The sequence below is a fragment of the Oryctolagus cuniculus genome, chromosome 1 (assembly GCF_964237555.1).
Source record: "Oryctolagus cuniculus chromosome 1, mOryCun1.1, whole genome shotgun sequence".
Classification (NCBI taxonomy): Eukaryota; Metazoa; Chordata; class Mammalia; order Lagomorpha; family Leporidae; genus Oryctolagus; species Oryctolagus cuniculus.
Genome location: NC_091432.1, coordinates 230944908 through 230962986, shown reverse-complemented (window position 1 = coordinate 230962986; position 18079 = coordinate 230944908). Strand labels below are relative to the sequence as shown.

The 18079-nt window shown below is 60.1% G+C and overlaps 1 protein-coding gene across 8 annotated transcripts in view; it reads right to left on the bottom strand.

Annotated features, from left to right (window-relative positions):
- Nucleotides 1-1798: 1798 nt before the first annotated feature.
- The window catches only part of GARNL3 (GTPase activating Rap/RanGAP domain like 3), a 161284-nt gene continuing 145003 nt past the window's right edge, over nucleotides 1799-18079 (bottom strand). For all 8 annotated transcript variants that reach the window (XM_051854945.2, XM_051854951.2, XM_051854988.2 and 5 more), the window contains 7 exons: nucleotides 17629-17695; nucleotides 9147-9254; nucleotides 8198-8316; nucleotides 6352-6490; nucleotides 5141-5356; nucleotides 4138-4264; nucleotides 1799-2188 (listed from right to left, as the gene is read on the bottom strand). In XM_051854945.2, the coding sequence (XP_051710905.2) occupies nucleotides 2029-2188; nucleotides 4138-4264; nucleotides 5141-5356; nucleotides 6352-6490; nucleotides 8198-8316; nucleotides 9147-9254; nucleotides 17629-17695 (936 nt within the window). In that variant the 3' untranslated portion in view covers nucleotides 1799-2028. The remainder of the gene's footprint in view (nucleotides 2189-4137; nucleotides 4265-5140; nucleotides 5357-6351; nucleotides 6491-8197; nucleotides 8317-9146; nucleotides 9255-17628; nucleotides 17696-18079) is intronic.

Sequence of the window (18079 nt, the reverse complement as noted above, 5' to 3'; positions counted from 1 at the left end):
GACCACGCCCCTAGGACACAGCTGCCCAATGCAGAGGCAGGACGGAGTTTGTGTCCCGCCCAGAGTCAGCCGTCCAATTAGGGTGCGGTGCGAGCTCGGAGGCGGGGCCAGAAAGCTGCTGCCTCCTAACTGAACCGGCCAATGAGTGGAGGGCAGGGTTAGGCACCGCCTCTCAATCTAGCTTCAACCAATGAGCGTAGGAGTGGGGCGGAGGCGGAGCACGTGCGTCAGCGCCCGCGATTTCCTCTCCCCACGCCGGCGTCCAGGCCGAAGTTCCCGCGCGGCGTTAACAGCTGCCGGAGAGCGTGATCGGAGGCTCGGCCGACCCCCGAGGGCCTCGGGGCGGAAAGTCTCCAAGCCAACGCTCTCTCCCGTCGGACCCTGAGACCGGCCGGGGGCTGCCGGGGGCGGAGGCGGAGGCGGAGCCCCGCGCCTCCCGGGTCGCTGGCGGCTAGGCGGCCGTCCGCGTCGCGCGCGGTGTGACCGTGCCCGGCTCCCTGACAGCCCCCTCGCTTCGCAGGGAACCCCAGCCCTCCAGCCTCCTGCCGCCAGCGGACTGCGTGCCCCAGCCTTTCCACGGGTGCACCTGTCGCCTCTGGCCATGTGCGCCCAGTTCACACCGCACACTCCGGGTGCGGGCGAGCGCGGGGGACGGAGAGGCCTCCAGTCCCCACCTCCACGATAATCGCGGGGTGCAAAGTCCGAGTCCTCGCCGCCACCCCACGAAGCCCCGTTCTGCGCAGGTGAGTGCGGGGCTCCGAGGTGAGCTGCGCGTGAAGACCACCGCCCGTGCGGGGGGCTGTCGGGGGTCGCTGCTTGACCCGCAGCCGTTTCGCCGTCCTGACCACAAGCCCGCGCAGCAGGGAGCGCAGGCAGCTCTGAGCCATGGGCCCCACGTCGCTTGCTTTGCTCCGCCCGCCCGTGCGGGTTTCGCCGCGTGGCCGTGGGAACAGCTCCCTTCCGGTCTGCGTTCTGGCCACGCGCGCTGCTCGGACCCGCGACTCCTGTCCCACGCCGGCGGCTGCAGTGCTGCTGGTTTGGCAGGAGGGCTCCTGGCTGAGAGGCAGGGTAGGGGACAGAGGCGACCCCAAGGACTAGGGCCGCGGGCGCTCGGGGGAGGATCGCTGCGCCCGGGGTTCCTGCGGGAATCGGTGAACCTGATCCAGGGAGGCGGCGTGGCTGCTGCCTGCTGGGGGACCCCCGCGCCCTTCCCCTGCAGGGGCGGCGCGGGGAGAGAGAATCTGCCGGGGGGGGGGGGGAGGCCCTGCCCAGAGACCCCCAGGACCCTCAGAGCCACTTTCAGGGCCCCAGGAGCCGCCGTTTTCGTGGCGGGTGGTGGGTGGGCAGTTTCCCCGGGGAGAGACCTAAGCGGGAGGCAGCTGGTTGAGGATAAAGGCCAAGACCGTCTCCCTGTACCCTGGACCTTGTCCTTGCTCCGGCCCCTGGCTGGGGCGGACTCTTGTGTTTCACGTGTGCTCGGGCCAGCCCACACCTGTTCTAGGAGGTAAGTTTTTATTGTTTCAGAGTAACAATAAAAACAGGCAGAATCTCTGGAGACTTCTGACAGGTTCCTGTTCCTTATTTTCTACAGACACAGAGAGGGGGAGGAGCTTCCAGGACCTGGCCAGGGCCAACCGAAACAGCCAGGGGGCGCGGGGAGGGAGGAGACTTATTAATCATAGCACAGTCCAAAAGCAGTGCTCCTTATGAAGGAAACAGATCAGGTGACAGAAAGCAAAGCTGTAAGGAAAAAGTAACTTCCACTGCGGACATAAAAGAGAAGAGAAGGTTGCGGAAGTAAGAATGCACGTTTTTGATTTATTCAAAGTGTCGATCTAAAACCTCAGTGAAATCTACGCCTTTTTATTACAAGGGGACTGATGGCTGTTGCGGGGAGGCACCCCGGCCGGCCCAGGGTGCGGGTTTGGTCCGAGGGGTCGCCCTGGGCCGGGAGCCGCGTTCTGCCGAGACTCAGTGTCGGAAAACTTCCACAGGACAGCCGAAGCTGGCCCACGGCCGGGGGCCGCCTCACTTCAAGTCGATGGCCTCTTCGTCCGAGGAGGCTGTGAGCGGGCAGGGGCTGCCGCCGCACGCCGTGCCGCCCTCCCCGTCCGCCGCAGGCTCCTGGCCGTGCCCCTCGGCTGTGGCTTCGCACGTGGGAGCACTTTCCAAGGAGTCTGATGTGATCCTGGGAGGGAGAAGTCCGTCAAAGGACCCACGAGAACATCTGGCCTGTTGTGCCGTTCTGGGCGGCACGGCCCCGCCCCTCGCCGGTCACGGGCATGAATCCCACCCTGCCCTGCCTCCCAGCCCTGTGGCAGGGGCCTGTTGGGGCGGCTCGAGGCCTGGTGCGGGACCCCTGGGTTTAGGAGGCATCATCTGCTTTCCAGATGGCAAACCTGCACAATGTCACTTGGCCTAAAACCCTCCCAGGGCCGCCCCAGACGGAGCACGAGGCTGGGGCTCCTGACCTGGCCCCGCTGACCCCTCCGCCTCCCAGGCCACCCCCACTTTCCCCGCCTCTTCAGGACTCTCTTGGTTGCTGCATAACTCATCTGACCAAAACCAGTTTCCTCTTCCCAGGGAGGTCATGTGTTCAAAACTGTCCATCAGCTTGCAAAGCCTGCCTTGGCCCAGTCGTCATTTGAGACGTTGTTTTACTTATTTGAAAGGCGGAGGGAGGGGCAGGGAGAAGGGAGGGAGCGAGTGAGCAAGTGGGTTCCATCTGCTGGTCACTCTGCAAATGCCCTCAAAGGCCAGGACTGGGCCAGGCTGAAGGCAGTAGCCAGGAACTCCCTCTGGGTCTGCTAGGTGGGTGGCAGGGACGTGAGTACTTGGGCCGCTATCTGCTGCCTCCCAGGACGCGTTAACAGGAAGCTGGATGGACTTGGAGGCGGGACTTGATCCTGGGGAACTTTGACATAGGATTCGGACATCACAGGAAGAGACCCAGCCCGCTGCACCACAACCCCACGCCTCTGCCCATTCTGGAGTTCACCCTGTCCCCAGCTCTCCGTGTCCACGTGCGTCCACTTTTCCTGCCGCTCCCTGGCTGGCCAGGCCTTGCCCGCCCAGGGCCCTTTCCCGCAGCGCACCTGCTGGGGCTGCTTCCCGGCTCCTGATTCACTCCGAGCCCAGCTCTGCCACAGCCGGGAAGACCCCTCCCCGAGCCCTGACACTTAGCTTCCTTGTAGCACCCGTCACTCGGAAGCCACTTAGTTTGCTTATTTGGATACAGGCTTATCCAATTTCCACGGTACAACATTGAGTCTGCGCAGGCAGGGGCCTGGCCATGTGGATGGGTGAGAGGTGCTGCCCCTCCCCCAGGTTCATGGTCACCTGACTCAGGAGAGGGGCTGAGCCTCCCCCCCACCCGCTGCTCAAGCCCCTCCCTGCCCTATGTGGGGTGGACGGCAGACACCCCCCCCCCCCGCTGCAGGTCATCGTTGGCCTTCTGCACCGGCCTGGGACCCGCCCCCTCCTCGTGCCCATGCCAAGCTCTGTGCCACGAGCTCCAAGAATGTGTGTTGTGTTGAGTGGATGAATGGTCTTGGAGAGCAGCCCTGCCCCCCCCCCCCCCCCCCCGCCATGACGTCGCTTGAAGGGGAAAGAGTTCTCAGGGACAGAGCTGAGTCAGCATTCGGGGAAGGCAGGGCCTGTTTCTGTCGAGTGTGGATTCCCTGCCCTCTTCCTACAGCTTTGTCTTTAAAAGCCTCTGCCAGTCTAGGCTGGCATTGTGGCACAGCGTGGTGAGCCGCTGCCTGTGATGCCGGCATCCCATTTCAGGCCCGAGCTGCTCCACTTCCGGTCCAGCTCCCTGCTAGTGTGCCTCTGAGGGCAGTGGAGGATGGCTCAAGTGTTTGAGCCCTGGCGCCCATGTGGGAGACCCGGATGGAGTTACTTGCTCCTGGCTTTGAACTGGCCCAGCCCTGCCATTGTCCTCATTTGGGGGTTGAAACAGCGGGTGGAAGACCCTCTGTCTCTCCTTCTTTGTTAGTATTTCTGTCTTGTGTTGTCCAGGCCCTTCTCTGGCACACGGCCTGGGGGTGTCAGAAGAACCAGGTGCTGCCCCCGTGCCAGGGCTGGCCGAAGGGCTTCCAGGGGGTGCTGCGGCTCCCGGGGCCCCCGCGTCTTTACCTGTCACTGCTAGTCGACCTCACGGTCCCTGGCTTAGGGGCTCCTTGGCTCTCCTCTAGCCGCTTCCTGGCTTTTGATTTAGCCCTTGGCGTCCCTTCCGACCTGGGTCCACCTTCATCCGAGAGGCCTGGAGTACAGGGCAGAACTGGAGGTCAGGGAGGAGCTCGCTGCCCCGGAGCCGCCACAGACAACGTGCCGCCCCCTCTGTTGATCGGTACCGGTGAGCGACCGGGCTGCATCAGGAAGGAGCCACGTAATCGGTTCCTTGTTGATGGCAGGCTTTGTTTTTCTGATTATAAAGCACAGATGCGCGGTAAAAGGTACACGCAGAAGAGCAATGCGGGAGCTCAAGGCTGCACCCCCGCCGCCAGCGACCGGGCCTCCCCCAGCCCAGAGATTGCTGTGGAGAAGCACGGTCGGCAGATGAAGCTCTCGGAGGGAAGAGGAGTTAGAACGACGATGCGTGGAGGAGGGCGGGGAGGCAGCACCTGTGTCACCACGTGGCCCATCAGGGAACATCGCCGGGGGGGTGAGGGGCAGGGATGCGCTGGACCAGCGCTCTCTTGTGTCACACAGAGCCCCGCGCAAGTTTTCAAACCAGTTCTAACTGGTTGAACGTGTCACTTGGCACCCCTCCTCCTCTGGTTTCCACAAAGTGTTGTGCCCCCCTCGCCTTCCCTCTGCTCTGAGAGGCCGCCTGAGGGCCCGGGGCACAGGTGACCCCGCGGGGGCCACGCTGCACAGTGTGAGCTGAGGGCCGCGGGCACTTGTCCCTCCAGACACGTCTGGGCAGTTATAAATACGGATGAGGGCCTCTTCCTTCAAGAGACTCTCACACCGTTTCCCCATGGATGTGGCTCGGGCCGCTTCCCACACCAACAGGTGCAGCTCGGCCCCGTCGCAGGCGGGGGAGGGGCACACGGTTCTGTCACTCAGAAGCCCCCATGTAACTCCTCGACTCGGGGATGAGAAAACGCGGCTGGCAGACAGCGGGAGACATTACCCAGCAGCTCCCTGCGCGTCCTGCTGGCTATTTCTTTGATCTCCATGCGAGACAGGGACAGGGAGTGAGTGACAGGAATGGCCGCGATGCCGACGCCGATGGAGGTGGGCGGGGTGATGACCTTGGAGACCAAGGGTGACTTCAGAGGTCGCTCGATGCTCCTGCCCACGAGGTTCCTAAGTGGAATCTTGTACAGATTTTTGGACTGGATTTCACCTGCAAGGTGACCAGGGAAGACCAGAGGCTGAGGTTCGTACGGTCAGTGAGAGGCTCCCTCCTCGTCCCGCGGTGTCGTTAGCCGGGACAGACTGCTCGCCAGTGCCCAGCTCCGGCTGCAGAGTGAGCCTGGCAGCTCTGTGGTGCCTCGGGCTTGGCTTTCACGTGGGCATCAGATGCGCTCACGCCTGCTGCTTCTGCCTGGGGGCAGAACCAGACAAGGCAGCACCTGAAGGCCGAGCCGACCAGGGCGCCTGCCGTGCTAAGGAGCCAGGAGGAACGCCGGCATCCCAGCGATGCCGCAGCCGCAGCAGAGGCCCCTGGGGTCCGGGACAAAGCCGGATGGGCGCAAAGACTGGACCAGGACCACAGGCTGCTCGCTGTGAAAACCCACTGCCGGCACAGCCCTGCCGGGGAGTGACTGCTGACGCAGATCTGAGCTCCCTCTCTTCAGTCTAAGGTTTCTTTTCCACGACCAATTTTTTTTAAAATCACATCGATGGGACTGCGAGCTGCCTTTTTTTTTTTTTTTTTTTTGACAGGCAGAGTGGACAGTGAGAGAGAGAGACAGAGAGAAAGGTCTTCCTTTTGCCATTGGTTCACCCTCCAATGGTCACCCTCCAACGGCCGCTGTGGCCGGTGCACCACGCTGATCCAATGGCAGGAGCCAGGTGGTTCTCCTGGTCTCCCATGGGGTGCAGGGCCCAAGCACCTGGGCCATCCTCCACTGCACTCCCTGGCCACAGCAGAGAGCTGGCCTGGAAGAGGGGCAGCCGGGACAGAATCCGGCGCCCCGACCGGGACTAGAACCCGGTGTGCCGGCGCTGCAAGGCGGAGGATTAGCCTAGTGAGCCGCGGCGCTGGCGAGCTTTTTCTTTTGAATGGCTTGAGTACTGACTGCTTTAGGCAATCCCATGTAGATACTTTCGTGTGCAGGAGAGAAATCAGAGTGGATTCAAAGCGTGTATTTTAATATCAGGAAATACCGGACTTACCTTCCCCCAGGGAAGAAGGAAATGCTGGCGCGTCTCGGCCCGGGGGGGTCAGGGGGGAGCCTTGGGCACTGGCCCCCTTGGAGCTGCCTCCGGATGAGACCTTGTTCCCGGCCGCGGCTGCTGTGAAGTAGATGTCCGACTGGACAGAGAGGGCGCGTTAGGGGCAGCCCGCGGTTCCAGCGCCGCCCCCACGGGCCCTCCCGCCATTGCCGCACTGCCCCGGGCCCTGCCCCGTGGCCGGGGAGACTTCCTGAGCATCCACTCGGTCACCGCTTCCCCCGTCCACTCGTCACCCCACGGTGGAACACGGCGTCCCACCGCGTGCAGAGACCACACGCGGGCACTTCCTTCTCGTTCCTCAGGCGCCCCGAGTGTCAGGACCGGAGGGATCTCGGGATTCTTCAGGCCCGTTCTGCAGGTGGGGGGATCACTCCTCCCAGCACCTGACCCGGCAGAGCCGCGCAGACCCGCGGGTGCTGGACGTGACTCAGGAGAGCCAGGTTTCAGCACACTTTCAAGCTGGCTCGTTAGGCCCAGCCATTGGCCAAAATTAAATCACGTGAATTATATATATATAAAATATATTATTTGACAGTTGGAGTTAGACAGTGAGAAAGAGAGAGACAGAGAGAAAGGTCTTCCTTCTGTTGGTTCACTCCCAAATGGCCACCATGGCCGGCGCCGTGGCTCACTTGGTTAATACTCTCCCTGCAGTGCTGGCATCCCATATGGGCACCGGATTCTAGTCCCAGTTGCTCCTCTTCCAGTCCAGCTCTCTGCTGTGGCCTGGGAAGGCAGTGGAGGATGGCCCAAGTGCTTGGGCCCTTGTACCCGCGTGGGAGACCAGGAGGAAGCACCCAGCTCCTGGCTTCAGATCTCCGGCCATGGCAGCCATTTGGGGGGTGAACCAACGGAAGGAAGACCTTACTCTCTGTCTGTCTCTCTCACTGTCTATAACTGTCAAAAACAAAACAAAACAAAACAAACTTCAATTAAAAAAACCCAAAGGCACTAAATATCCAAATTCAACATTCCTGGCTACTTGATCACATTTACTACTGTGCACGCCCTTGGGTGACTGCTGTCAACGGGGTGTGCATGGTGGGGGTGCCAGGCCCCAGCAGCTGTGTGTGGTGGGGGTGCCAGGCTCTGTCAGCTGTGGCGCCCTCTCGCCACGCACACCGGAAACCTGAAACCAATCCGGGCGGGACTGCTGACACCACTGGCCTTGGCCCGTGCTACAGGTCAGAGCTGATGGAGGAAATGCTAACAACGGACATGGCGCTTAACTCTGTTGTGTCTCTGGTTGCCACTGAAGGAGACCCTGGCTTAGTGACCATGCCGTGGATGAGGTGGGGAGTAGTTTAACGGCCGATGATAGCCCCGTGGCAAAGGCGGACACCTGAGCAGCCACCCGCCCCCAAATGGGGTGGACACCAGGATGGAGGAAGCGCCACGGGGATGTGGCCGGGCCAGGCGCTGTGTTCTGTGCCAGCGACAGGAGCCGCCCTGCAGGTCATCCGGGGTCCTGCATCCTCGATTTTGCTCATGGATCCGTCCATGAGCCACACGCCACGGGATCCACACTCAAACCAAGGACAGGAAGGGGCAAGGCTGGCTGTCTCAGGGTGAGTGCTCCCCAGCCCCACCCGCACCCTGTGATTCCGTCCACAAAATCAGGGAGTGTTCCGAAGCCCGCAGAGGCCACACAGGCGCCCAGGAGCTCAGCCCGACTCCTGTCTGCCCGTCCCACGCTGGCGTCGGCACCCAGCAGCACTGCTGCCGTCAGCCTCGCTTCTGTGCCCCCTGAAGTCTCCCGGGGCTTGGGGCTCCCCGTGCCACTCACCCTGGAGGCCACCAGCTGCAGCTGGGGGACGACGGCCGTGTGGACCAGGTTCCCGTTCACCACCAGGCGGATCTCCATGGAGTCGGTGGTGAAGGCCAGGAGGTACGGGAAAGCACAGACTGCGAGGAAAGGGGTGTCGGTGCCCAGCCTGTGGCCTGCGGCTGTGACCACCAAGGACTGGCCTGGATCGGCCACAGTCACCCGCCCCTTTTGGTCCCATTCCTTGGCTACTCTTCCTTCTCCGTGCGTGGAGGCCTTCATTGTTAAGGCTGTCTTAGCTCCACCTCCCTTGGTCACCAAACTTCTGCTTCTGGGCTGGGGCTGAAGCCTGAAGCCAGGTCTCCCAGGGGAGAGGCAGGAGCCAGTGACTTGAGCCATCCCAGGGGCTACGTGCAGGAAGCTGCAGCCAGGGCCCGGTACCCATCCCAGGTACTTCCCTACAGGGTGCAGACGTCTGAACTGCTAGGCCGAGTGCTGCCCACCACTGACGTGGGCCTCTGACCAGAGTGACCGTGAGGAGAGCAGTGCTAACTGGAATGTCCTCGGCCCTGGCTCTCAGAACCCACGCCCCGTTGCGGCTCAGCCAGAAACCCACTCAGGTCCTGAAGCTGTGGCGGGGAGCAAAGGACCCGTCTCGGTGGCCGTGGCCCTGGACGCTCTGTGCTTCTCCCTCAAGTCAGTGCTTGGAGGTGGGAGGGCTTCAGAAAAGGGCAGCCGTGGGGGCTGCGGGCGAGCCCAGCGCTGACGGTGGTGCTGGTCACCCGCTCTCTAGTGCTCCGGCCCCAGGCGCACTCAGAGAGCGGGCCTTCCCCAGACGGAGACGAGCAGACAAACGTGAGAGAACACTCTGCGTGCCAGCCACACTCACGGCCAGCGAGCTGTCCACGCGGGACCGAACGGCTCAGATGGATGGATGAAGGGGGCAGGGTCAGATGAAGGATTTTCTCACCAATCGCGTAAGGAGCTTGGTTCCAACAGAACTGGAAATCGGACGCGGAGGGTTGAACCAAGAAGGAGCCGCCGTTAAACGGGCAGACCTTTTTGTAGATGCAGCTGTCTGCAATGAAAACAAGAGCGACTCATGTTAGAGACGGCACTGGGATCCCTGTCGTTAGAGACGAGACGGGTGACAGAACAGCACCGTGTGTGTCTGCTCTTCATGGGTGGGTGGCCCACGAGGCCCTGTGAGCCGGGAGAATGTCCCCAGCACAGGCAGGAACTAGGGAGCACTTACTGTGTGCCAGGTACCAAGCTTGAGACACACTGCCCTGGTTAACCTGGGCAACTTTACAAGGTGCCAGCCCTCTCACCCTCCTCTGACGGATGGGACAGTCGCGGCTCGGAGAGGTGAACTGGACTGATCAGAGTCTCAAGTGCTAGGGGCGGAGGTGGGATTTGAACTCAGGTTGGCTCGGCAGGTCTCGCCTCTGCGGTGCTGGCTCACACACGTGGGAGGGGCCTCCAGCCCTTGGGTGCAGGATGGCCTTCTCCACCGGGGGTCACCCCTGAGCCTCGCTCAGAACAAGGGTGGTGGAAGCCACAGGCCTGTATCCCTTTGGTGGATGTGCACCGGCCCCTGACGAGGGCCAGGTTAACTGAAGCAGCCCATTCCTGCCTAGAAAGTCCACGAGGTCCAGATCCTCTGAGAGAGAGGTCCATATAGAAACGAAGGCCCCTCTTTTATTGTCGAAATCCACTGCATTTCAGCTACGTTTATTTTAAAGTTGTTCCTCTCCATCAATTTTTGAGCTATTTTATAGACCATAAAATTCATTCATTTAGAAGGTACAATTCAGCAAATTTTATTTTGAGAGTCGCACAATATCTCCACAATGTGCTAGGACATTTCTGTCACTGTAAAAGGAAGCCTCGTGCCCATCACAGTCACTCCCCTTTGCTACTCCAGCCCTAGACAACCACTCAGCTTCGTCTTTGCCTTTCCACCCAGCAAGTCTTTATCAAGCACCTACTGTGTGCCAGGTGTAATGAGAGAAGTTAAGGCTCTGGCTGGAATCACATCAGTTTGTTTCACCTGGAGACATTCCATATACACGGCATCAGACAATGTGTGTCTGGCTTCTCGCGCTGAACAAAATGTTTCTGAGGTCTGTCCAAGTGTCAGTGCACGGTTCCTTTTCATGGCCAAGTAATATTCCACTGTGTGGATGGAGCATGTTCCTGTGTGTCTTGCATTGTCACCACGTGTCTCTGGAAGGCACACATTTGTCTTTCTCATCATTCAGAGAACATTTACCGGGTGTTGACCCGTGCAGGGCACGTGGTGAGTTACACGGCGTCCTGTTCTCCACCTGGCTGTGGGCAGGAAGACAGAAGTGCAGGAGGCAGGCGGGCCGAGGGAGCCCAGGGAAGGATCATGCTCGGGCAGCCTGCGTCCAGTGCTGGGGGCTGGTAGGAGTGATCCGGGCAGGAAAGAAACAGACTTTGTTTCCAGGTAAAGAGACAACGTGGGCCGGTGCTGGTGCACAGCGGGTTAAGCTGCCGCCTGCAATGCCGGCATCTCAGAGTGGAGCCGGCTGCTCCACTCCCAATCCAGCTTCCTACGAATGCGCCTGGGAAAGCAGCGGAAGGTGGCCCGAGGGCTTGAGCCCCTGCACACGCGTGGGAGACCGGATGGAGTTCCGGGCTCCTAGTCCCTAGCTTTGGCGTTGCCCAGCCCCATCTGGGGAGTGAACCAGAGGATAAAAGATTGGTTTCTCTTTTCTCTCTCTGTAACTCTGACTTTCAAATAAACAAATAAACCTTAAAAAAAAAAAAAAAAGCACACAACATGGGCTTTTGGTGTTTGGATAAGGAGTGGTAGGAGTTGAGGCCACCCAGCAGGGAGGCAGAGGCAGCCCTAGCAGAGGGGGTCCCAGCAGGAGAAGAAAATGGTTGGGTTAGAGTTTGAGGGAAACACTCCTAGCAACAGTGCAGGGCGAGGAGCGATGGGTCACTCAGAGCCAGAGTGCGACCAGGTTGCGTGTTCTGTTCATTGACCCAGGTGAGCAGTCCAGACGCAGCAGACAAGTTCCAGAGGGACGGGCATTTCTGAGCCATCTGAGCTCATGGGGTGGGGTGTGCAGATGGCTGGGGGTGGGGGCGAGGGGAGGAGTTCAGGGGCTAGGGTGACCTGGGAGGAGGTGCAGGCTGGAGGGCAGCTCCTGAGCTCAGTTTGGCCAGGTGCAGTCTGGGGAGCGGCCAGGCTCCAGGAGTGGGCTGCACGGTGGGCAGTGGGGCACACTGGGTGGGGTTGGGTGAGGTCTGGATCAGACAGGGCCTTGTGAGTCCTCAGCGGCACTCAGGGGTCAAGGTGTTTTCCGCCTCTGCCAGAGGGAAGAGCCGAGGGGCCCTGGGGGTGGGGCGGGGGGTCAGGAGCGGTCTCTGGAATGCCCTGCCCCCTCTGGGCTCAGGGGCTCCTCGGCTGTGACCACGATGCCTCATAACAGTTACCCCAGTTACTGTTACTACCGTAAAACTGCTGACCCACCAGCGTGAGTCGTCAACACTGTCAGCTACACACCTTGCTTCCTGAGCCAGCCGTGGGCCCCGCTGCCTGCGGCTGCTGCCGCCAGCCTGTGACTGCCCCCTCCCAGGGCTCAGGGACTCACTCCAGCCACGCTCCCTCCCCCTGCCCCGCCGGCTCTCCCTGTCTGTCCTCCCTGCTTGTCTCTCTTATCCTGGTCCCCTGTGACCTCTGCAGTGAGCTCCCCCTGCTGCGCAGACCCCTGCCCCCATGGAGGTTTCCTGGCGCCCTCGCCTCACCACGTTCAAGGGGCCATCTCGGATCTGTCTCTCGAGGGCGGCTAAGGCACCCTGGGCGAAGCTGAATCCCTGCCTGGCACCCCACACTCTGCCTTTCTGTCGGCTCTTCCTGTCTCCCGTGTCTATGCTGGGGAGTCCCACGTGGGTACCTCCAGCCAGCCGTCTCCCCAGAGCGGCCTCGGCATCTGCAGCGACAGCGAGGGCGGGGGGCGCCCAAGCTGGGTTCCTGATCTGCCCCCGGGCGTGCTCTCCCCCTGCTTCCCTGTCTTGGGAAAAGGAATCCATCATTCTCCCAGCTGCCCTTGCGCCAAGCTGCAGGCTTCCTTCTCCCCCTCCTCCTCTCACTTCCTGCCGTATCTGGACCGTCGGCAAGTCCTCTCGGTTCTTTTTAAGCCTAAGACTACCTAGTAAGGAAGTGAAAACAGGGAAGCCGACACACACAGAGCTGGCGGAGCAAGGCAGGTGCCTGCTGCCAAGACGCGGCGCTGCGGGAAGTGCATTTGGGGAGCAAGTGCAGGATCCTGTTCTTACGTTCAAAACAGACCTGGGGCAGGCGTTTAGCCCAGCAGTTCAAATGCCCGCATCCCCCATGGGAGGGCCTGGGTGGGGGTCCAGCCCCTGCTCCTGCTCCAGCTTCTTATGTGATAATGCAGACCCCGGGAACCAGCGGTACGGTTCAGGTGCTTGGGTTCCTGCCACCCGTACGGGAGACCTGGGCTGATTTGGCCCTGGGCATTGTGGGCATTGGGGAGTGAACCAGTGGACGGGAGCTCTCTTAAAAGAAAAAATTGAAATAAATATCAGCTCTGACCCTCCTCTGCGCCTCTGCTGCTGCTGCTGTGGCCTGTGCCACTGTCCTCTCTCATCAGGTGGGTGCAGTCACCTCCTGACTGGTCTCCCTCTCTGGCCCCCACCACGCAGCAACCAGAGTGATCCTTTTAATCCTAGGTCAGACTGTGCCGCCCCTTTTCTCTCTCTCTCTCTTTTTTTTTTTTTTTTGACAGGCAGAGTGGACAGTGAGAGAGAGAGACAGAGAGAAAGGTCTTCCTTTGCCGTTGGTTCACCCTCCAATGGCCGCCGCGGCCGGGGCGCTGTGGCCGGCGCACTGCGCTGATCCGATGGCAGGAGCCAGGAGCCAGGTGCTTCTCCTGGTCTCCCATGGGGTGCAGGGACCAAGCACTTGGGCCATCCTCCACTGCACTCCCTGGCCACAGCAGAGAGCTGGCCTGGAAGAGGGGCAACCGGGACAGAATCCGGCGCCCCAACCGGGACTAGAACCCGGTGTGCCGGCGCCGCTAGGCAGAGGATTAGCCTAGTGAGCCGCGGCGCTGGCTGCCGCCCCTTTTCTCTAACTCCTCCGTGTGCTCACCAGAATAAAACATCACCAAAGGACCCTGTCTCCCGAGCCCTCCCCAGACCCGGTCTTCTTTGCCGGTCTCTCCTGCACTGGGCCCTCACTCACGGCTGTAGCCGCCCCGATCATCCGGGGTCATCTGGGCCGAGCCAGGATGTCCCTCCAGGTCTTTTGCACCTGCTGCGGTGTCTGCCTGGAGAACGCGCCCTGCTGACACCACGGCTCTTCAGAGAGCTCACGGGAAATGGAATTGAAAGGATGAGTTTACTCTGGCAGAAAAAATTTTTCATAGAACATGGAAGATGCATGTTATGAAAAAACTAGAACATGGAAGATGCATGTTATGAAAAAACTATGCGTGGGTTCTGACGTTGTTCTTTTTTTTTTTTTTGACAGAGTGGACAGTGAGAGAGAGAGAGACATAGAGAAAGGTCTTCCTTGGCCGTTGGTTCACCCTCCAATGGCCGCCACGGCTGGTGTGCTGCGGCCGGCGCACCGCGCTGATCCAAAGCCAGGAGCCAGGTGCTTCTCCTGGTCTCCCATGGGGTGCAGGGCCCAAGCACTTGGGCCATCCTCCACTGCACTCCCTGGCCACAGCAGAGAGCTGGCCTGGAAGAGGGGCAACCGGGACAGAATCCGGCACCCCGACTGGGACTAGAACCCGGTGTGCCGGCGCCGCAAGGCGGAGGATTAGCCTAGTGAGCCGCGGCGCCGGCCTCTGACATTGTTCTTACACCCAGCGAACTCATCCTTTTATTCTCCTTTCTGTGAGCCCCTTGCCACTCCTGCGAGTTTTCCCGTCTAACATCCTGACTCCCTTCAGCCTTTCCCCAGCTCGCCACTCCCCTACATGGTGACCTGCACTCCCTGCCCCTGCCCGGCCCCCACCCCTCCCCTGCTTCATGTCCCCTTAGCATGGCCCACTTAACACACTAGATATTGTGCTTGCTTGTTCTGTTAATTGTCTGTCTGTCCCCCTCTAAGTGTCAGCTGCCATGCCAGCATCCCGTGTGGGCGCTGGTTTCTGTCCTGGCTGCTCCACTTCTGATCTGGCTCCTTGATAAAGGCCTGGGAAAGCAGCGGAAGACAGCTCCAGTGTTTGGGCCCCTGCACCCACGTGGGAGACCTGGCTGAAGCTCCTGGCTCCTGGCTTTGGCCTGGCTCAGCCCCAGCCACTATGGCCAACTGGGGAGTAAACAGCAGATGAAGATATCTGTGTGTGTGTATGTGTGTGTGTGTGTGTGTGTGTTGGGGGGGAAGAAGGGGAGGAGGAGGAGGAAGAGGGAGGGAGGGAGGGAGGGAGAGAGAGAGAGAGAGAGGGAGAGAGAGAGAGATTTCCTATTTGCTGGTTCACTCTCCAGTTGGCTACAATGGCCGGGGCTGGTCCAGGCCAAAGTCAGGAGCCAAGAGCTTCTTCTGTGTCTCCCACGTGGGTAGAGGGGACCTAGGACTTGGGCCATCTTCTGCTGCTTTTCCAGCCTATTAGCAAGGAGCTGGATTGGAAGTAGAACAGCCAGGACACCAACAAGTGCCCACATGGGACACTGGTATTGCAGGTGGTGGGTTTCCCTGCTCTGCCACAACACTGGTCTCAATAACTAAATTAAAGGGGGGCATCACCTCCCTGAAGGCAGGGGTTTGTACACACTTCGCTCACTGCACCCCAAGCAGGCAGGCGCTCAGATAAATGCCGAGTGGGTGAGTGGAGGCCTCTTCCTTTGTGTCCTGTCCCTTACACTCATCTCTCCCCCACCCACCCCCAGCACCCATAGGGTGGTAGGGGGGAGAGCAGACGGCTGGTGGGTTGAGCCCATGGTGTCCAGGGTGCCTGGAGGGTGAGATGTAGCCTCCATGTGTTGGAGGGGAGTGCCGCTCAGCTTAGAGACAGGCCATGAGGGTGTGGATGAGTCATTGCCAAAAGGTGACCGGGCAGCCCTGCAGACACCCCCGCTGCCGCACTTCCTAACTGGTAAGCCCCAGGGACTCCAAGGTGCGCCATCACTGGGGGTCCCTGGGCCCGCCGCGGGGGCTGAGTCGGCCTGCACAAATCTACAGAAGTGAGCGATGCACAGGTGGTGGCCCCCGAGCTGTGCAGCTCCTTGGCCCGCAGTGTGTGTGCCCGTGCCTGCTTCCCCTTAAACCCTGAACTCACCGTAATCCCTGGTACTGCCTTTCTCTCCTCTGTCTCTGGCTCACCTGGCACAGAGAAGCTCCTGTGCTGTGGTCTGAATGTGGCCCCTCAAGTCTACATGCTGCAAACGTGACGCCCAGTGCCACCATGTTGGGGGTGGGGCCACGAGGCCGGGCTGCTCTGGGAATGCCCTCCGTCGTTGTCAGGACTCATCACCAGATGGCGGTACCTTGACCGTGGCCGTCCCAGCTTGCAGAACCATGAGAAATGCATGCCTGCCCTTCGTAGAGTACCCAGAGCCAGGCGTTCTGTGGTAGCAGCCGAAGCGGACCCAGCCGACCTCCGCGTGGCTGCCGAGGGCGGGCCGAGGGGAGCTTCCAGTCGTCATCCAGTCGGTGCAGAACGAGGGGGCCTGCGCTCGCTCTCAGGTTCAGACACGCTTCTCTGAAGAAGCGACCCGTCCTGTGTGCGGAGGAGCTGACGAGGCTGCGCCGCGAGGAGGGAGGGCGAGACCGGGCCGTGCCAGGCACCGGGCGATGGGCTCCTGTTCCGTGCTCTCACGTGTGAGAGGCAGGGCGGCTGGAAGAGAAGCCTCGCTGAGGTTAGACTTGGCCGCATGGAGAACGGGCGGGTTTTTCCAGCCGGATGCAGGGAGGAGTCGGCATGATTTGGGGAAGACGGCGGTGGCTCTGGGAAGACCCGGGAAGCCCAGGGCCTCGACTCAGGAGGGAGGGAAAGACGTGAGGTGAATTTCTGAGGCAGTGGTCCCACGTGACAAGAGCAGAATCTGAAGCCAGGGCCCATGGTGGTGCCAGGGCCCAGGGGGCTCCCCAGGACGGGTGCCAGGCCAGGTTCCCTGGCACGGCAGTGGGGTTGTAGAGCGGTCGGTCCCACAATTTTTCACCAGTGTTTTTAATAAGGTAAGAAGATCATTCTTTAATGACTCGTTGTTCTGAAGAGGGTTTAGGGAGGTCCATGGATAAAATATCCCCCAAGAGTGATTTATTGTGGAGTAGTTTCACTCTTTGTAACTGCCTTCTCTTCACTTATTCCCCCAAGTCTGGAATTTCAAAAGCGATGTTTATCAAACAGATTTATCTATTGATAATTCGCTTTCCTGTACTTACTAGTCAGAGACTAATTAATCAAAATATCTGAGCCATGTGCTATAACCAGCAACACCACTCGAAACTGATACAATCATAGGCTGAAATAGGCTTTATGCTTTAATTAGACTGTGCAACCTTATCCAGGAAAATATCTTAATTCTTTTACCCTTAAAAAAAAGTCCCTTTTTCTGAAGTATAATACTTGTTTTTTAAATGCTGAAAATCCTTAAAGACACTATCTTCCATACCTTTGGTTTGCTCCAAACCCACCCTGCCACCCAGCTCAGACTAACCGTACTAAGGCCAGATACACCAGGCTGAGGCTGATTTCATTAACACCCGAGAGGCAGCAAAAAGTAGAATACAAGTTGAGCATCCCTAATGCGAAAACCTAAAATCCAAAATGCCTAAAACTGGAAACTTTCTGAGCGCCGAGGTGATGCCCAAGTGCAAAACTCTGCACTTGACCGTGTGGGATGGGCGCAGTCAAAGCACAGCCGCTCTAAAAACGCGGCATGGAGTCACCTTCAGGCCACGGGGAGGTGTTTATGAGACAAAAAAGAATTTCAACATTAGACCTCAGTCCCATCCGCAAGATACTTCACAATGCATAATCAAATATCCCAAAATACAAAAAGAAATGGAACACACCTCCGGCTCCAAGCCGGGGCACTCGCGCTGTAGTAAGTGGTTAAACTCTGGGGCCCTGGAGTCCAGAGAGCCCCAGGCGAGAACCCCGCCCCCTGCTGTGCAGCAGGTGCAGGCTGGGAAAGGCAGTTCAGCTGTCTGAGCCTCTGCTCTTTATCTCTAAGTTGGGAGTAATAGCAGGGCCGGCTGGGGACTGCCCGTCAAGAGAAGTAGAGGAGACAACGACCGTCACTCGCTGAGCAAAGCACACGGCACACAGTAAGGGCCCCCTAACAGGAAGCCAATGGGATCACCCCCGCACCCTGGAGACAGCGCCACCCACGGCTTGGGTGCCGGGTCACCCGGAGGTCGGTAGGGGTGCCCCCTGAAGTGCAGCCTGGGGAGAAGCCCCTCTGCAAGAGCGGGGAGAAGCAGGTGCGTGACTCACAGTTGTGGCACAGCAGCAGGCCAGCCTCTCCATCTTCGTACACATCAATAGCTGCGACAAAGTTCACCTGCAATGATAACGGGCAGTGGTGGTGGGCCGGCAGGACACGGACACTGGGGGCGCTGGCCCTCCAGAACCCAGGGGCGGCGGGGCCACACGCACCCCCCAGCATCCACACAGCCACCCGCAGGGCCACGGTGGCCATGCACAGCAGGCACTGGCTCGCTGCCTCTCCACGCCTCCAAGCTCTGCTTCTGGCCGTGCTACACTCGTCCTAACACGCAGCAGGTTTGAGAGGAGGGCACGCCAGCCCCGGCACTCTTGCTGCTGCTTGAGGTTTGAGACGCCAGCCGTCTGAGTCTCCTGCTCCCTTCACTTCCTCTCCTCCAGCCTGGCCTCCCAGCCCAGCGCCGAGTCCCCTCTTCCCACTGAAGGCCTCTGGCCAATGCTC